The following is a 20,253-nucleotide window of genomic DNA, read 5'->3' on the forward strand; positions in this document are numbered from 1 at the left end:
ATAGTGAACCATGCTAAATTAGATAATTATGGGTCTATTCATTCCAGTGACTTAGCACCTTGTAAGAATCCTAACAATCTACCTCCCAGAGTTGTTGTGAGGATCAAAATCAAATGTGTAAAAAGGATAGATAATTGTTAGCTTTCATCATCATCTCCTTTCACCATTGGAAATAATTAAATCCTTTTTAAAGGAAGTTCATTTCCTTTTCCCTTTCTACTTTCCTTTTGGTCTTTTAGAATGATGCATGCCTCATTTAACAAGTATTTAGGCACTAGGATATGAGAAATGGGTAACTATAACCACAATATTATGTGATAAGCACATAAGAGAATTATAAACCAGAGTATATTGTAACTCCCCGTAGAGAAGCTAATTGTATACTGGAAGTATCACAAAGACTTCATGGTTAGAGGAGTGCCTTTTGATTTGACTTTTTCAGATCTGATAGGAATTCAGGAGATGAAAAAAAAGGAGGTAGAGTGACATTTGAGGCAAGGGGATGAAAGACAGCCAACTCAAGACATCAAAAAAATAATTTATTTATTTATTTGTTTATTTGTTTATTTGTTTATTTATTTATTTGTGTGGGTGTTTGGGGTTAAATGACTTGCCCAGGGTCAGACAGCCAGGAAGTGTTAAGTGTCTGAGGCCACATTTGAACTCCAATCCTCCATACTTCAGGGCTGGTATTTATTTACTGCACCACTAGATGCCCCTAAGACAGCTTTTCTTAAATTTACCATCAGAACATTATGGAATTATATAGCTGGATGAAGAAGTATCTTTTCTGTTTGGAAAATTCTAAACAGCTTTATGGATAAGGGGAAGAAGCCATTGAAAAGGAAGTTATAGAACATGCAGGAGAAAGGAGGTAGATCTAGCAAGGCTCTGGAGGTTGTGAAGTTTAGGTTTTGGCAGTTGTCCTCAGTGATACTCAATAGTAGTTCTGGATGTATTCTATTTTATCCTGTCTACAAATATATGGATGGAGACATGCAGAATAAAGACAAAATAAATACAAGGCTGCATTGAACATTAGCAGTTGGAAAATTTTCTCATAAAGTGAAAAATTCACTGAGTAAAAGATGATGAGAAAGTATTCCAGGCATGGAAGAAGTGTCTAGAGACCCAAGATGGGAATGTAAAGAACTGCAGGGAGACTAGTGTCTCTGAATCAAGAGTATGTGAAAAGGGGAGGGGCAAGGAGGATTAAAGAAGTATAAAGTGTAACATGACTGAAAATGTAATTATTGAAGGGCTGTAAATGTCAAAGAGAAGAGAGAAGTTAGGGCTGTATAGATTTGAGATGCCTCAGCATAGAGGCGAATGAGTCCATGGGAATTGATGAGATTACCAAGTGAAATAGTATAGAGGAAGAAAAGGTGGATCAGGACAGCTCTATGGGGAGGAACTCAAGGTTAGCAGGTGTGATGTGGATGAAGATACAGCAAAGGAAACTAAGGAGCAATTGGGTTGAAAGAAAACTAGAAGAGAATAGTGTCTTGAAGACCTAAAGGGAAGAGACTATCTAGGGGAAAGGCAATTTGGCAGTGTCAGAAAGTGGAGAGGTCAAGAAGGATGAAGATTGAGAAAAGGCCATTGGATATATCAATTAAGAGATTAATGGTAATTTTGGAGAGAGTACTTTAGATTGTGGAGAGTTAAGACTAAGTGGAGGTACTTAGTGTAGCACATTTTTTTCTAGGAAGTTAGCCATTAGGATAAAAGGTAAAACATGAGGTAATAGCAGAAATCAAAAGATAAAAGTGAAGGTTATAAACTTGGAAGAAAAGATTGGGGCTAAATTGCAAAGGGCTTTGAAAGAAAAATTTACACTTAATTCTAGAGACAATAAATTTATTGGGAGCCACTGAAATTTATTGAAGAAACAAGTGACCTACTTTTTAGGAAAATCACTTTGACCGCTCTTGAGTGGGAAGACACTTGAGGGATTAAGAGAGAGAGACCAGTTAGGAAAGCCATTGAAATTAATCTGGAAGAGAGATGATGTGTATCTCAACTAAGATAGGTGGTAGCCTCTTGAGTAAAGAGGGAAAGGTTCCATTGTAAGTGACATTAATCAATAAGATTTGCTTAATCAATTAGATATCTTGAGTAAAATGGACTGTATTAAGGTTTTGAATCTTGAAAACTGGAAGAAGGTCCTTTGTAAGAAATAAGAAAGTTTGGTAGTGGGACACTATTGAATGCTCTGTTTTATAGTTCATGGTCTTTTTTTGCTCCCTAGTATTCCCGTCTTAATTTTTTTTATGATTATTCCTTTTTTTAAATAGCTTTTTATTTATAAGATATATGCATAGGTAATTTTTCAGCATTGACAATTGCAAAATCTTTTGTTCCAATTTTTCCCCTTCTTCCCCCCCACCTCCTCCCTCAGATGGCAGATTGACCAATACATATTAAATATGTTAAAGTATAAGTTAAATACAATATATTTATACATATCCATACAGTTATTTTGCTGTACAAAAAGAATCAGACTTTGAAATAGTGTATAATTTACCTGTGAAGGAAATAAAAAATGCAGGTGGACAAAAATAGAAGAATTGGGAATTCTATATAGTGATTCATCTCCCAGAGTTCTTTCCCTGGATGTAGCTAGTTCAGTTCATTACTGCTCTATTGGAACTGATTTGGTTCATCTCATTGTTGAAGAGGGCCACTTCTGTCAGAATTGATCATCATATAGTATTGTTGTTGAAATATGTAATGATCTCCTGGTCCTGCTCATTTCACTCAGCCATCAGTCCATGTAAGTCTCTTCAGGCCTTTCTGAAATCATCCTGTTGGTCATTTCTTATAGAACAATAATATTCCATAATATTCATATACCACAATTTATTCAGCCATTCTCCAATTGATGGGCATCCACTCTGTTTCCAGTTTCTGGCCACTACAAAGAGGGTTGCCACAAATATTCTTGTACATACAGGTCCCTTTCCCTTCTTTAAAATCTCTTTGGGATATAAGCCCAGTAGTAATACTTCTGGATCAAAGGGTATGCATAGTCTGATAACTTTGAGCATAGTTCCAAATTGCTTTCCAGAATGACTGGATCTATTCACAATTCCACCAACAATGTGATGATTATTCTGTTTATTTACATCATTGTAGTCATATACACATAATTATCTTGGTTCTACTTTGTATCACTTCATACTTTTTTCCATGCTTCTGCATTTCATAGTTATTGCTTTTTTATAGTATATAGTAGTAACATTCCATTGTCTTCATATATATTCTACTTTATTCTTTCCCTAATCTACTTTCTGTTCATCACTACATTAAAATACTCTACTCCTTTGGATATTTTGATGCTTTATGGGACTTTTTCCTTTGATTTCTGAAGAACATAAATCCCATATGAATCAAAGGTAGCAGTCATTTTATTCACTTTCTTAACATAATTCCAAATTTACTTTACAGAAAAGTTGATTCACAACTCCATGCACAGTAAATAATATGCTTGTTTTTCTACAACCTTTCCACCATTGACCATAACAATTTTGTACATTGTAAATCTGTTTTGATTCTCTCCTTTCTCTTCCCTTCATCTCTGCCCCCTTCTCCTCTATCCCTCTTTCTCTCTCTCTCCCTCTCTCTCTCTTATTGAGATTAAGAGGTAACAGAAGTAGGGTTTGTCGATAATTGGGCTTTCTTTATGTATCTTGAGATGATGGGGATCAAAGGAGGTCTCATGTCTTTATATTCAAATGTAAATAGTTTTTCCTTTAGTTCCTTACTACTATTAATTCTTGTTGCCTTTTCTTGCGTTTTAAATTCAAAGTATCTATGCATTTCTGGTCTTTTCATCAAGAATGTTTCAAAGTTTTCTAAATATTCTTGAAAAATCTATATTTCCTTCTGTATTATTTTACTCAGTTTTGTCAGTCAATTTATTCTTGCTTTGTAAGTCCCTATCCTTTTACCTTCTGAAATTTCACATTCTAAGTTCTCTGTTTCTTTATTGTGGTGGTTCCTAAATTGTGTTTGTTTCAGTTCCTTGAATTCTGTCTGACTGCTTTTGTAGTATTGTGTTCCTTGGATTTTGGAAGCTGAGTTTCTTTGATCTTAGGAATTTTTATTTTGGAGTTTCTTTTAGGGGGAATCAGAATTTTTCAATGTCCATTTTACTTTCTGGATCTAAGAGGAGATGGGCAGTTAAAATTCTTTGAGATAGGGTGTTTATACCCTTTTTCTAGACTTGTAGTTCAGAGGGTCCAATCATTTAAAACATTTTTTCTCCTTTTCTCTTCCAGATCAATTGTCTTTGCTATGAGAAGCTTTAGACTCTTTTTTTTTTTTCCCCCACTAATCCTTTAACTTGGTTTTAATATTTCTAGGTAACTCATTGACTTTTTTTTTTTTTTTTTTTTTTTCTCTTTTTGGTTCTTTCTAATTTTCAGGAAATGTTTTGCTTGGATAAAGTTTTGTACCTCTTATGCCAAGCTGTTAATTTCCTTTCTAATTCTTTTTTCTGTAGTTCTCATTTCTTTTCCTTCCTCTTCCCCATCCAAGTATTCTCATTTCTTTTTTCTTTTCTTTCTTTTTCTTTCTTTTTTTTTTTAAACTTGCTTCCTTCCAAGAATTCTGGTTGAGTTTTTCTCTGAGACATTGCTTGTAATTATTTTGGAGTCATTTTCATTTTCATTTTCATTTAGGTATTTGTTACTCAAGGGTCTCTCTCATCATAATAATTTACTATGGTGGGGTTTGTTGGGAGTTTTTTCTACCTGCTTCCTGAATTGGGATTTGCTGTTAGGTCTGGTCTCTGCCACTCTAGGTCTAGGCTAATCTGTGTTACTTTAGTGTTATGTTTATTCCAGAATCTCAGGAATATTTCTGAGGCAGAGGTTTCAGATTCAATGGCATGGGGCTAGCAAAACTTCTGTGTGCCTGTGAATCAAATTAAAATATAATTGGGAAATATTTAACCAAAAAATTTAATATAATATAGCATAGATCATGTTAATTTGTAGATTTCTAAGTCTTCTCCACCTCCCCCCCAAGTTGATATTCTGCAGGATTTGCAAACTTTTGAGTGCTCCCAAAGTGATTTGATTCAGGGCAAATTCTGTTGGCTGCTTCCCTAGGTTGAGCTCTGCAAGTTCTGAACTCATTTGTCCCTTTCCACTCCTGCCTGCCTGCTGTAAAGCTTTATTGGTTCATAGAGGCAGATTTGTAGATTGCCCTTTCTGAAGATTTCCCCGTCTCATATGTCTGCCCTGGTTATTCCTCTGCAAGCTGGGTTAGATGCTAGAAATGAGAATCTGTTTTGACCTTGAGATCTGAACCACACTGCTGGCAGCATCTGAATTTTCTCCTTTTTCCGTAGATAACCCACGTCCCTTGTTACTCTGCTTTTGTAAACTCAAACTGTGCAGTAGATAACAAAACTGCCAGTGTGTACTTGTTCTTATTGCAGTACTCTAGTAAAGGTCAGAGACCTCCTTTGCCCTAGTACTCAGCTTCTTCCTCAGTGCTCCTGCCTTGACCTGTTCCTAGTATCCCCCAAACTCCTTAATTGTGAGTTGTGATTTTTTTTTTTTTTTCATCATAATGATTTAGTCTTTTTCTTTTTCTAGATTAGTTTGATGGAGAAATTCACTGAATTATTTCATTTGGCCATCTTGGCTTCGTCTCCTTCATTCCACATATCTAAGCAGTTCTTGTTGATTTTTAAAAGTTTTTCCAACATTTTCTTCTATCCATTCCATCTCCACTTACAGCCACCACTGATTCAGGCACTTACTCTTCCTCACCTTTATGATTGTAATAGCTTCCTTATTAGGCTGCCTGTTTTATTAAAAGGAATTTTTAGTCATTATTAGTCTTCTAGAATTGATTAGTCATTGAATTTGGTAGTTGTTAAATCTTTGATTTTTTTTTTTCTTTTTTTTTCTTTAACTTTTTATAGTAATTGTAGAAATTATTCTGATTCTGCTTAGTTTAGTGTACATCTCTTTATACTGGTCTTCCTAGGTTTCTCAGAAACCATCCCTTTCAAAATTTCTTGTTGTAGAATTAAACTTAAAGACATACTCTTATTTTTTCAGCTGTTGTCTGATTGTTGGGCCACCCCCCCCCCATTTTGTTTCCAGTTCTTGACTATAACAAAAAAAAACACCATTTTATTTTTGTGCATTTAAGTCCTTTTACTCTAATGTGTTGTTGTTGGTGGTGGTAGTGGATAGATACATTATCGTGTCATTTTTTGGGTAAAAATATATGCACAATATACTAGCTTTTTTTTTGTTTTAATTCCAATTGCATTCAAGTATGTATGGGCCAAATTCACTTGCTCTACCAATAATTATGCCTTTCTTGCCATTGACCTTCTAACAATTGCAGTTTTCTTTTTTTTTTTTTTTTTTTTTTTTTGTTAATTGTGGTCAAAGTTGATGTTTTAATTTTTGTTAGTTTTATATGATTTGTAACGTTTTTTTCCATAAGGAGATTGATTAAGTTTTTTCTCTTAAAGACTGCCTGTTTCTGTTTTTTGACCATTTTACCTATTGTGGAATAATTCTTTTTCTTTAAATTTTGCACGAATTTCTTAGATATTTTGAATATCAAACCTTTATCAGTGTTTTCTGCTGTGTATTCCACAATTAATTATTTCTTTTAAAATTCTCAAGTGTATTAATTTTACTTGTGCAAAAATATTTCCATTTTATGTGCTCCCAATTGCTTATTTTATCCCCTGAAATTTCATTTATCCCTTGTTTGGTCTCTTCATTTGTGGTGTAGTATTTTAGTATGTAAACATAGTATAACATTTACTTAGGACTTAATGTTTAATATGCTCTGTGCTAACCATTTTACAATTAATGTTATCCCTTTTAATCCTTTTAACCTTTGGAAAATAAGTGCCATTTTACAGTTGAGGAAACTGAGGCAAACAGAGGTTAAATCCTTTGTTTATATACATCTGAGGCCAGCTTAGAACTCAGAAATCTAGTCCTGGGAAGTAAGTCATATCATTATCTTCATTTTACAATTGAGGAAGCTGAGTTTTAAACTTGGACATGTTAACTGACTTGCCCAGGATTACACAGGTAGTAAGTGTCTGAGGCTGGATTTTAATGTGGGTCTTTTTGAAGCCAAGCCTGCTACTCTTATGTCCAACATTCAGACCACATATTTATTTGGAACTTAAGGTCTGTGGTATGAGATAGTTGTCTAAACCTTATTTAGTGCCTGGTTGCTTTTCTGTTTTCCCAGTAGTTTCTGTCAAATGAGTCTTTGAATTTATCACTTTGCTCTTATTGATTGTGGGGTTTTCTTTATTTAATGTATCATTTATCAAAAAAAAAATTTGTTTATAATCAGTACTAAATAGTTTGGATTATCACTGACTTGTTTATAGAGTAGTTTGAGATTAGCTATGATCAGATTTCTTTCTTGCCTCCTTTATTTCATTGCTTTTGAGATTTTTGACCTTTTTCTCCAGATACATTTTAATGTTTTAGTAATTGAGTATGACACTGAATTGATAAAATAATATAGACAGTATCATCTTTTGTATTATTGATATAACCCAACCATGTTTTCATATTATTAGTGTTCAATTTGTAGTTTCTTTGCAGGATTGAGTTTGTCCTTTGTGGTGATGGTTAAAACTAAATATCCATAAATCCACTTAATTAGGCAATTAAGAGAAACTGAGGTTAGTTGTAGTATTTTGAAAGTTAATTTGTGAGGGCACAACCATCAATATTCCCTTTGATTATAATACTTCTTTTAGGGACCCTTTATTTGTGACATAGGCTTAATAAAAGTGGCAGCCTCAATTTGTATATAAATTAGTTTCTTTCTTCTGTCCCAATAAATTGTTATGTGTATTCTGCTTTGGAGATGACTTTAATTCTAAAGCAATGGTTATGTGCTTCTATGACTTTGACCTCACATTCTGGGGATGGAATTATTTAAATTGTGAAATTCAGTTAAAAAATGTGTTGGTTGAGGGTTAGAAATAGGCTATCACATATATTTTCCTATTTGGAATATCATTTTTGTACTTTGAGAATTTCTCACAATTTGGATTTTTTTTTTATATGTAGATTTTTATTGTTTTTGTATGTAAAAACATTGGCCTGAATAGTCTACTCTTTAAATGAAGTCCATTTTCAAAAAAAGTCTTTTTGGGCATTGTGTTCCATTAGAAATAGTAAAAACCCACCCTTATTTATTAAATGGATACATCTTTATTTTGTACCATTTGTGAATGTTTAGTAAATTATTTTGAACAATGGTGTTTGCTTCAGTTAGTGATAATCTTTTGGATAAGATCCCTTATCCTTGGCTTTTCTGAAGAATTAGCTCTATCCTATATAGATAGATTGTAGTCTTGCCTTTTTGAGTGCAAGTTGTATATCACTGTAATTCATAGCAATTGACTTTTTTTTTTTATGTTATTGTTATTCTCAACAAAATTAGCTAAAATGATTTTCTGTTCTAGGGTTTCTACTGATATTTCCTTGATAAAATGTGATTGATTGTGGAAAAAAACATGTTGCTGTTAGGACTTTCAAAAATATTAGACAAAAGTCTATAAGTACAATCTTTCACTTGAAAATTCTTTTCTTTTTCTTTCTTTCTTTCTTTTTTCTTTCTTTCTTTTTTTTTTTTTTTTTGAGTCAATTAGGGTTAAGAAGTGACTTGTCCAGAGTCACATAGCTAGGAAGTGTTAAGTGTCTGAGTTCGGATTTGAATTCAGGACTTCCTGACTTCAGGGCTGGTGCTCTATTTAAAAAATCTTATGTCTGTTTTTAGCACATTACATTTACATATAAAATTTGACCCTTAGATAATTTTTTAGGAGAGGGGAAATAGGCTGCTTCTCTATGCAGTAGAATAAATAATATGTGTTTGAAGGCTGTACATATAGCCTTAGGGAGAGTGACTTTTTAATTTAGACTTTGCTGATTAGTATCTGAGGTAGTTGGCTTGTAGGAAAAAAGGTCACTGGAGGAAGCAACACATAGAAATGATAAATCTGAATTTGGTCATGACTTGTGATAGTGTCTGATACTCTTTACCTTATCCATTTACTGGAGGAAGAACCATGGGGGGGAGGGGGCGGTAATTTAAAAAAAAAACAAGTAGAATTGGAATATTCTATTTTTACTCATAAGCAGGAGCAGAGGAATAAGCTAAATTAGATTTCAAGCCCTCTTCAATAGGTTTTATTATGAAAATGTTTCACATAATTTTTTTCCTTCTATGTATTTTACTAATTCTGTTCTTCCTTTTTTCTCTCAGACTATCCTCTGGCAACATAGTAAGGGGCCGTGGAGCTGGCCTCAACAACAGGAGAGGCTGGACTCCCTGTCTCTCTGTGCTGAATGGCTGCGATGGCGCCCGCTCTCACTGATGCAGCAGCTGAAGCTCACCATATCCGGTTCAAGCTGGCTCCCCCATCCTCCACCTTATCTCCTGGCAGTGCCGAGAATAACGGCAACACCAATATCCTTATTGCTGCCAACGGAACCAAAAGAAAAGCCATTGCAACAGAAGATTCCAGTTTAGACTTCCGAAACAACCCAACCAAGGAAGATTTGGGAAAGCTGCAGCCATTGGTGGCATCTTATCTCTGCTCAGATGTAGCAACTGTTCCTTCAAAAGAATCTTTGAAATTGCAAGGGGTCTTCAGCAAGCAAACAGTCCTTAAATCTCATTCTCTCTTATCTCAGTCTTTTGAACTTCGAGCTGAGCTGTTGGGGAGACAGCCAGTTTTGGAGTTTTCCTTAGAGAATATAAAAACCATGAATACAAGTGGCCAGCCAACTCTGCCACAAGCGCCTGTAAATGGGTTGGCCAAGAAATTGACTAAAAGTGCAAATCCTGACCATGATAATTCCAATTCTCTCAATGGGGGAAAATGTGCTCTTTCTTCATCTACTCTTCAGGGTGTTGAAGTTCGGGGTTCTGAACCTGGGGACTTGAAGGTGGGTTTGACCAATACAACTCTTCCACATAGAAACCTTGATGTTGAGCACATGTTTAGCAATAATAGCACTGCAAACAAATCTTCCGTAAATTCCACGGAGCAGCTGGCACTTCAGGGGGGCAGTGGAGAGAGTAGGTTATCACCTGACACAAACTCCAATTCCAATTTGGGGAGTAACAAGACACAGGGGCAGAAATCTCCCTTGCCTTGTAGTGTTTTTAGTTCTCTAGATTCTGATATGAGGACAACAGCATTATTGCGACGGCAGGCAGACATTGAGAGTCGTGCTCGGAGGCTACAAAAGCGCTTACAGGTGGTGCAGGCCAAACAGGTGGAGAGACATATACAGCATCAGCTGGGTGGGTTCTTGGAGAAGACTCTAAGCAAACTGCCAAACTTGGAATCCTTGAGGCACCGTAGCCAATTAATGCTGACCCGGAAGGCTGAAGCTGCCTTGCGGAAAGCTGCCAGTGAGACTACTACTTCAGAAGGACTTAGTAGTTTTCTGAAAAGTGATTCTATTTCAGAAGAATTGGAGAGGTTTACAGCTAGTAGCACAGCTAATCTGAAGTCCAGTGAACAGGCCTTTGATTCAGATGTCACTGACAGTAGCTCAGGAGGGGAGTCAGACATCGAGGAAGAAGAACTGGCCAAGGCTAATACAGAACAACGTCATGTGCCACTGTGAGTATTAACAAACTTAATACTTTAAAAAATGACAGTTCTTAGTTATAAATTCAATATGGATAAATTGTTTTAGTATTTTTGCAATGCCTAAATTCCATTATCTTGACTTTAGAACATATAAGTAACTTTAGGGGATTTATGTACATACATTTACTTGTTTGTGAGATAAGGTATTTCTAGATGTAATGTGAAATTTTGCTAAAGTCTAAAGTGATGTATTTTAAAATTTACTATTTTTCCCTAGTTACATGTGAAATAATTTTTAACATTTGTTTTTAAAACTTTTGAGTTCTAGGTTCTTTCCCTTCCTCCATATTGAGAAGGCACATGTGAAAGTTATGCAGAACATTTCCATCAAAAGTCATGTTGTGAAAGCAAATATAGACCCTCCCTACCAAAAAAAAAAGTACACTTCAATCTGTATTTAAACACGAATTCTTTCTTTGGGTATGGATAGCATAAAATGATGCATTTCTATTTGAAATTTCATTTTACTCTACTTTTGAAAGATCTTATTTGCAGTAATTTTAGCTGAATGAAGAATTGGATTAGATAAGATTTTTCCATTAATTCTAGATAAAAACCTTTTTTATGTTTTGCTATTTTTATAATCACTTAAATTTTCCAGTTATATTCATAAATTTGTAGAGAATAATCCCTAAAACAGAAGAACAAAAGAAAAATTCAGCAAAATTAACCAACATGTCAATTAAGTTTGACACAATGTATTGTTTCATACCTATAGTCCCTCACTTGCAAAGAAAAATGAGTGCATTATCATATCTTTTTAGTCATGCTTAGTCATTATGATTTCATATCATTTGGTTTAGGTTTTTTTTTATTTTTTTATATTTTTCATTATAGTTACCGTGCATATTGCTTAATTTTGTGTCAATTCATATGGAAAGAATGCAGTCTCTCCCCTTGTTGAGGTCACCTTTATGTTCTCATACTACAAAGCCAGATTAAAAGAAGTAGAGATTATTAAGTAATTTGCTCCTGGTTGCAAAGCTAATAAGTGATTGGGCCTGAATTTGAACTTTTTGATTCTGGAACCAATGATCTATCCATTGCACTGCATTTTTACTGAGTAGGGTTAAAGTCAGAGATTTAGAAGAGAGAAAAATTTAGCCCCAATAGGAGGCCTGGGAAAGTGCTGAAAGGTTGGACATATTGGAGATCTTAGGACAAATAATATGTCTAACCAGAATATGGCATAAAAATTAGATAGAATGATGCAAATTATGATTCTGTAAAGAAAATGGACAGTTCTTAATCATGAGTGGAACATTTCTGAGTGATAGTGAGGTCCAGAATATAATCATAACTTTGGTTGGTAAAGGGTTGAGAATAGGTTATAGGATATAAACAGATGAAAGAATTTATAGATCAACTTTGAGGCTACAATCTGTTGAAAATATAATTATTGTATTCTTGGATAGATGGAATAAATATGCAGGATTAGGTAAAAAAATCTGAATATGTGTGTGTACCAGAAAAAAAATTGGATCTGATATTATATCCAAAAAAAATCTTATATCAGAGTAGGATAAGTTTTCACTTGTTCCCTTTTCAAGTTCCCTCTTTTTATCTAAGATGTATATGGATGATGACATAACAAAAAATGTAACTTAGGCCTGCTTTTTTTTTTTTTTTTTTTTCTTGAAGAAAAGACACAACATCAAAACTATTAATAATGTTGTGCCCCCTTAGGTCTTATAGGGTAAAAACAAATTAGCAAAGATTGGGCTACTATTTTGTGTATTTTTAGAAGACAGTTAACTTTGGCACTCATTATTTTCTGTAACTATATAAATTCTATTTCAGCAAGTTAGTGAGTAAAAATAACTTTAAAAACATAATTCTATTTGTAGAAGTTACTTTATTTGAAAACAGGAATAAAAATACTGAATCATGGAACTTTAAAAAAAAGAGAGAGAAATTTTAAAAATACACAAAGGAATAAATAGAAATAAAGGTGAAAGAGAAGAACAGAAGCACCACATTCTAAATGATATAACACTCCCCATCTTACCCTCTATAAGAGAATCAAGGTATTCTCAGACAAAATTTCAGAATTAAAAGGGGAATGAAGTCCTGAGTGAACATCAAATGACTGATAACTCCTTTTAAATTTAAAAGCAAGAAGAGTGACTACACAAAGAAATTGAAACTTGAGGAATGGAAAGGGAGTCTTAACATGGTAGAAGGATGCCTATGTCTATTAAGGAATCTTATTATAGGTTTAGTCCATTGGAAACTGGTATACAGAAAGACTATCTCTTTTTTTCCCCTAATTTAACTTAATATTTTATTTTCTCCCCAGTTACATGTAAGATAATTTGTTTGAATCTGATTGGGTGGATCATAGTGTTTTGTTGACTCTCATAATAAGCCCTGTTTCATCTCTGCAGTTATTGGTTTAAGTTTTTTTTGGTTGTTGTTGTTTGTTAGTTTTTGGTTAAGTTAATGGCATACACAAGAAGTCAGAAGACAAATTGTAAGTGTTCCTAACCTTATCCTTAGTATGTTAAGAATACATTCTTGAACATATCCATATTATCATATATATATATCATATATTATCCATATTATCCCTTTTGCCTGTTCACAATATATAGTTCTATGAAATTAACTCTCACTGACATTTAAGGATTAAAGAAATTTCTTTACTAAAATAATGAGAAAATTTTGTCTTCTTTCTATGCCTTAACAAACATGAAGATTTGTATGATAATATTTAGTTGTGTTTACTTCTTAAGTGGTCTCTTAATTTCTGTGAATAGATTTTCTTTTGTCTTTGTAATAAATATTTGGGAAGGTTTCATGGTGGAAATGTGTAGTACCCAAACCATATAATAGAGGATTCATTTTGCTTTGTCAGTTTTATAATATCTTGCATAATTTTGTTGACTTTGATTCTTGGAGATTAAATAGCAAAATAATTGTATTGTTAGCTGCTTGGGTTAAGTTTATTTGACTTTGGAAATTCATTCTGTGTTGTGGGAAAGGAGTGTGGCTCTTAAATGATCTTAAATGTTGTTGATGGAAAATAACTTATGCCATTCCACCTCTCCTTTTCCCTTTCTCCCATTACATTCCTATCTCACCCTTTGATTTTATTTTTTTAGATATTATCCTTTCACATTCAAGTCATACCTGTTTCCTTTGTCTAAATCTATTCCTAACTGCTATAGTACAGAGAAAGTTCTACTGAGTTATAAGTGTCATCCTCCTATGTAGGAATGGAAACAGATAAATCTTCTTTAAATAGTTCTTAGGATATTCCTTTCCTGATTACCTTTCCTGAGTCCTGTGTTTGAAGGTCATATTTTCTATTCAGCTCTGTCTTTTCATTAAAAGTACTTAAAAAACCTTCTATTTCATTGAATGTCCTCTTTTATCCTTGAAGGATTGTAGTCAGTTTTGCTGGGTAAGTGATTCATGGTTGTAATTCTTGCTCCATTGATCTCCAGAATATCACATTTCAAGCCCTCTGATACCTTTAATGTAGAAGCTGCTAAACCTTGTTATCCTGACTCTGGCACCACTATACGTGAATTGTTTCTTTCTGGATGCCTGCAATATTTTCTTGACCTAGGAGTTCTGGAATTTGGCTTTAATATCCGTGGGAGTTTTAATTTTGGGATCTCGTTCAGGATATGATGGATTTTTTTGATTTCTATTTTACCATCTGGTTCTAATATATCAGGACAGTTTTCCTTGATGGTTTCTTGGAAGATGAAGGCTCTATGTTCTTTTTTGATCATAGATTTTAGATAGTCCAGTAATTTTTAAATTATCTCTCTTGGATTTGTTTTCTAGGTCAGTTTTTTCAGTGATTTATTTCACATTGTTTTTCTATTTTTCATTCTTTTGATTTTGTTTTATTGTTTCTTGATTTCTTATAGTCATTAGCTTCCATTTGCCCAATTCCAATTTTTAAGGAATTATTTTCCTCAGTGAACTTTTGGATCTCCTTTCTCATTTGACCAGTTTTGCTTTTTAAGACATTCTTCTCCTCATTAGCTTTTTTGTATTTCCTTTTGCACCACTCTCAATTCTTTTCCCAATTTTTTCTGCCTCTCTTAATTTTCAAAATCCCTCTTGAACTGTTTTGTGGCTGGCTTTTCTTATCTTTATTGCTTTTCTTGGGGTCTTTGGATGTAGAAGCATTGACTTATTTTCTCTTCTGAGTGTGTGTTTTGATCGTCCTTGTCACCATAGTAACTTTCTATGGTTGGAATCTTTTTCTGTTTGCTTGTATTCCCAGAATATTATTTTACTTATAACTTTCCTTGTTAAAGAAGGGCTCTACTACTAGGATGAAGGGTACACTGTCTCAAGGTTCAGGGCTTTTTGTGATCCTTCTAAGCGTTGACTAAAAGCACTTTTCTGCCCTCACATTTAGAGGAATATTCTCACTCCACTTCCGCTCTAAGTTCAAGTGTGTTAAAGCAACAGAATCCTTCCTCATTACTAGTATAGAGACTTCTTATGATCTGGGGCCTTCTGCCGCCCATGCCTACTCCTGGTTTTCTGATTTTCCAAGGCCTTCTCACCCTGACAGATTTTTCCTGCTGACCTTTTAAGTTGTCTCTGATGTTTTTGGGCTGAGAGATCTAGAAACTGCTTGTACAATCTCTGATTCAGAGGCTCAAGGCCTATTTATGCTTTGCTGGTACTGGGGCCAGGGCTAGAGCTGTGTACTGTCACAGACATTTCCTTTTGACCTTCTAAGTTTTCTTTGGCTGGAAAATACTCCATCTTTTTGTGTGTTCTGGTGCTCCAAAATTTGTTTAGTCATTATTTAAAAGGAATTTGGAGTGGTGTGGGGGGGAGAGCTTGGTGAGTTTTCCTGCCTTTACTCTGCTATCTTGGCTTCACCTCCCCCAGTTTTATTTCTTAACAGCTTTAGCAGCAGTGTTCTGGAAGGTCGGTTGTCTAGGAAACTCACAGTCATGTAATTTGGAAATTTCTGGCCTTGTTTCATATTGTCATTTCTGATTTTCCAGAATTCTTATAATATTTGATCTCTCAAATTTCTGATATATTAGGTAAATTGAAAATTTAAATATTTTTGTGTAAAATTGTATGAGCATTTTAAATTAAAACTGTGACTTCATTAACAAAATATTGTCTCTTCCTTAGTAAAACATCAAAAATCACTGTTGTCAGATCACCTTGTGTATTGATCCTCTGAGGTTATAAAAATATCTTTATGTTATTTCTTTGGGGAAAAAAATCTTGTTTGTGAAATCAAAAGAATCTGGTTTTAATCCTAGCTTTTACAGTTGCTAGCTATGTGACATCTCTACTGTGGTTACTGGTGAATGACTTTTCTGTGACTTTCTCTTATAATTTGCACTTTTATTCATTTTTTTGAACATTTCAAAAAATGATGGTTTTAATGACAGCTTCCTGTTTTGAGAAACTTTCCCCTCAACTGCCAAGGTGATTTTTCTAAAATGTAAGTCTGATCATGTCACCTCTCTGCTTGGTGAGCTTTAGTGGATTCCTATTACTGCAAGATCAAAGATAAGGACTGTTGGCATTTGAAACTTTTCATAACCTGGCCCATTTCTGTCTTTGCAGTCTCTTCACATTCTCTTAGGATCCAGTCATATTGACCTATTTGCAGTTCCTTGAACTTGTTGCTATAACTCCATGCTTTTGCAGTGGCTGTTCCTCATGCCAAGAGCCCTCTGCTACTTAACCTTTATTTTTTAGTTGGTTTCCTTCTGGCTTGGATCAAGATTTGTATACACTTTCTGAGGGGAACCTTTCCTCTTTCAGATTACCCTTCATTTATAGTGTAGTTATTTAAATTTATTTTCTTTATTAAAATGCATATTCTTTGAGAATGGGGCATTCTTTTTGTCTTTGTATCCATAAATGCTTGGTGACTGATGTATATCAAGACTTTGATGTATGTTAGGAACTTTGTCAAAGGATTAAAACCAACCTTTCCTTCCAGATTTCTGTTGTTTAGGAAAATAGCTATACAGTGTCAAGAAGACATTAAGCACACAAAACTTAGGTTTGGATGAATGGATGAGTGGGTTTATTGTATAAGGAGAGCAAAAACCTATAGAAACTCCTTTATAAAGAAACGGGGAAAATTGAAATTAAGGGATGGAAAAGCACAAGGTATTTTTTCTTAGCAAGCATTAAGTGCTGACATGTATCTTATTCTATGTATGACAGGTGTTTTGTTACAAAGACAAAAATGAAACTGTTCTAAGATAGTATATACATATGTTCTATACACAGAATAAAAGGTGAAGTACTTTGGGAGGAAGGCTTTACAGACTTGTGGGGACTGGATAGCCATCACTTTTTGTGTAAAGATTGTTTTGAATTAAGCTTTGAACTATATATTGATTCCAAACATTGGGGGAAGGAGAGGAAAAACAGAATCTGTGAAGGAATGAAGACAGGACATGGATTCCGTGTGTGAGGAATAACAAGAAAGCTAATTTGTTTGTATAGAAGATGGAGTGAAAGTAGAAAGGCATGTTGAAACCAGATGATGAAGGGCTTTAACTGCTATAGAGAGAAATTGATACTTGATCCTCAAGGGAGCCATGGAATTAGAGCAGCAGGTTACATAGTCAGACCTGCAATTTAGGAATATCATCTAGGTTTCTAATGAGAAAGTCAAGAAACTTCTCCAAACCTTAGTTTGTTCATTTGTGAAAATATAACCTTTACTTCCACCACAGAGTCATATTATAATGAAAAAATTAGATAATGCATATAAATGCCTAGCTAAAGCTTTCACAGATATTGTAATGGTACAATTATTATCTACGTATAACAGATTGCTATTTAAATCTCTAACACTGGGATTATTTTTTTTTCCTTTAAACATTTTTTTTTTTTTTTTTTTTTAATAAGGATGAGGAAACAGACTCAGAGGTTAAATGATTTGTCAGGGGTTGGCTGTACAAGTCACTAAATAGTGGCACCTCACTCTTTAGAATTTCCACTGTAATGCACTTGGTCTTTTCTCCTTGCTCACAGGTAGGTAGGTTGTAGTAATTTTATTTATTTCACGTGAAAGGCCCATAGAAATTAAGTGATTTATATGTACCATGTTATAGCATATGGAAGAGCAAGGACTAGAATGAAATTGATTTTTAGCCCACGTGATATCTTTGCACTTATGAAAATCACATCATATAACATCTCTTTTATGTAGAAATTTCAGTTTTAGTAATTCTTTCACCTGCTTCTATAGACAATGATTTTTATTTTTCTTTTTTTTTTCTTTTCTTTTTTTTTTTTTATTATATATATATATATATATATATTTTATAATATTATCCCTTGTATTCATTTTTCCAAATTACCCCCCCTCCCTCTATTCCCTCCCCCCAACGACAGGCAATACCATACATTTTACATGTGTTACAATATAGTCTAGGTACAATACATGTGTGCGAATATCATTTTCTTGTTGCACAATAAACATTAGAATCCGAAGGTACATGCAACCTGGGCAGACAGATATTAGTGCTAACAATTTTCATTCCCCTCCCAGTGTTTCTTCTCTGGGTGTAGCTACCTCTGTCCATCATTGATCAACTGGAAGTGAGTTGGATCTTCTTTATGTTGAAGATTTCCACTTCCATCAGAATACATCCTCATACAGTATTGTTGTTGAAGTGTACAGTGATCTTCTGGTTCTGCTCATTTCACTCAGCATCAGTTGATTTAAGTCTCTCCAGGCCTCTCTATATTCCTCCTGCTGGTCATTTCTTACCGAGCAATAATATTCCATAACCTTCATATACCACAATTTACCCAACCATTCTCCAACCGATGGACATCCATTCATCTTCCAGTTTCTAGCTACAACAAAAAGAGCTGCCACAAACATTTTGGCACATATATGTCTCTTTCCGCTCTTTAGTATTTCTTTGGGATATAATCCCAGTAGTAGCGCTGCTGGGTCAAAGGGTATGCACAGTTTGATAACTTTTTGGGCATAATTCCAGATTGCTCTCCAGAATGGCTGGATTCTTTCACAACTCCACCAGCAATGTATTAGTGTCCCAATTTCCCCACATCCCCTCCAACATTTGTCATTATTTGTTCCTGTCATCTTAGCCAATCTGACAGGTGTGTAGTGGTATCTCAGAGTGGTCTTAATTTGCATTTCTCTGATCAGTAGTGATTTGGAACACTCTTTCATGTGAGTGGATATAGTTTCAATTTCTTCCTCTGAGAATTGTCTGTTCATATCCTTTGACCATTTATCAATTGGAGAATGGTTCGGTTTCTTATAAATTATGGTCAGTTCTCTATATATTTTGGAAATGAGACCTTTGTCAGAACCTTTGTTTTTAAAAATATTTTCCCAATTTGTTACTTCCCTTCTAATCTTGTTTGCATTAGTATTATTTGTACAGAAACTTTTTAGTTTGATGTAATCAAAATCTTCTATTTTGTGATCAATAATGATCTCTAGTTCTCCTCTGGTCATAAATTCCTTCCTCCTCCACAAGTCTGAGAGGTAGATTATCCTCTGTTCCTCTAATCTATTTATTATCTCCCTCTTTATGCCTAAATCATGGACCCATTTTGATCTTATCTTGGTATATGGTGTTAAGTGTGGATCCATATCTAATTTTTGCCATACTAATTTCCAGTTTTCCCAACAGTTTTTTCCGAATAATGAATTTTTATCCCTAATGTTGGAATCTTTGGGTTTGTCAAAGATTAGATTGCTATAGATGTACCCTTTTTTGTCCTTTGTATCTAATCTGTTCCACTGATCTACCGGTCTATTTCGTAGCCAATACCAAATGGTTTTGGTGACTGCTGCTATATAATATAGCTTTAGATCAGATACACTTAGACCACCTTCCTCTGAGTTTTTTTTCATTAGTTCCCTTGCAATTCTTGACCTTTTATTCTTCCATATGAATTTTGTTGTTATTTTTTCTAGGTCATTAAAATAGTTTCTTGGGAGTCTGATTGGTATAGCACTAAATAAATAGATTAGTTTGGGGAGTATTGTCATCTTTATTATATTCGCTCGGCCTATCCAAGAGCACTGAATGTCTTTCCAATTATTTAAATCTGATTTTATTTTTGTGGCAAGTGTTTTGTAATTTTTCTCATATAATTCCTGACTTTTCTTTGGTAGATGGATTCCCAAATATTTTATACTCTCAACATTTGTTTGGAATGGAATTTCTCTTTGTATCTCTTGCTGTTGCATTTTGTTAGTGATATATAAAAATGCCGAGGATTTATGTGGATTTATTTTGTATCCTGCCACTTTGCTGAAATTTTGAATTATTTCTAGTAGCTTTTTAGCAGAGTCTTTGGGGTTCTCTAAGTATACCATCATGTCATCTGCAAAAAGTGATAGTTTAATTTCCTCATTTCCTACTCTAATTCCTTGAATCTCTTTCTCGGCTCTTATTGCCGAGGCTAGCGTTTCTAGTACTATATTGAATAGTAATGGTGATAGTGGGCAACCTTGTTTCACTCCTGATCTTACTGGGAAAGGTTGCAGTTTATTTCTATTGCATATTATGCTTACTGACGGTCTTAAATATATACTCCTGATTATT

At 34.2% G+C, this 20,253-nt stretch overlaps 1 protein-coding gene across 7 annotated transcripts in view; it reads left to right on the top strand.

Moving 5' to 3' along the window:
- Positions 1-20,253, top strand: part of KANSL1 (KAT8 regulatory NSL complex subunit 1) — a 185,133-nt gene that overhangs the window by 37,484 nt on the left and 127,396 nt on the right. For all 7 annotated transcript variants that reach the window (XM_074260971.1, XM_074260972.1, XM_074260970.1 and 4 more), the window contains one exon: positions 9,289-10,660. In XM_074260971.1, coding sequence (XP_074117072.1) covers positions 9,372-10,660 — 1,289 coding nt within the window. In that variant the 5' untranslated portion in view covers positions 9,289-9,371. The remainder of the gene's footprint in view (positions 1-9,288; positions 10,661-20,253) is intronic.

The sequence above is a fragment of the Sminthopsis crassicaudata genome, chromosome 4, assembly GCF_048593235.1.
Source record: "Sminthopsis crassicaudata isolate SCR6 chromosome 4, ASM4859323v1, whole genome shotgun sequence".
Taxonomy (NCBI): Eukaryota; Metazoa; Chordata; class Mammalia; order Dasyuromorphia; family Dasyuridae; genus Sminthopsis; species Sminthopsis crassicaudata.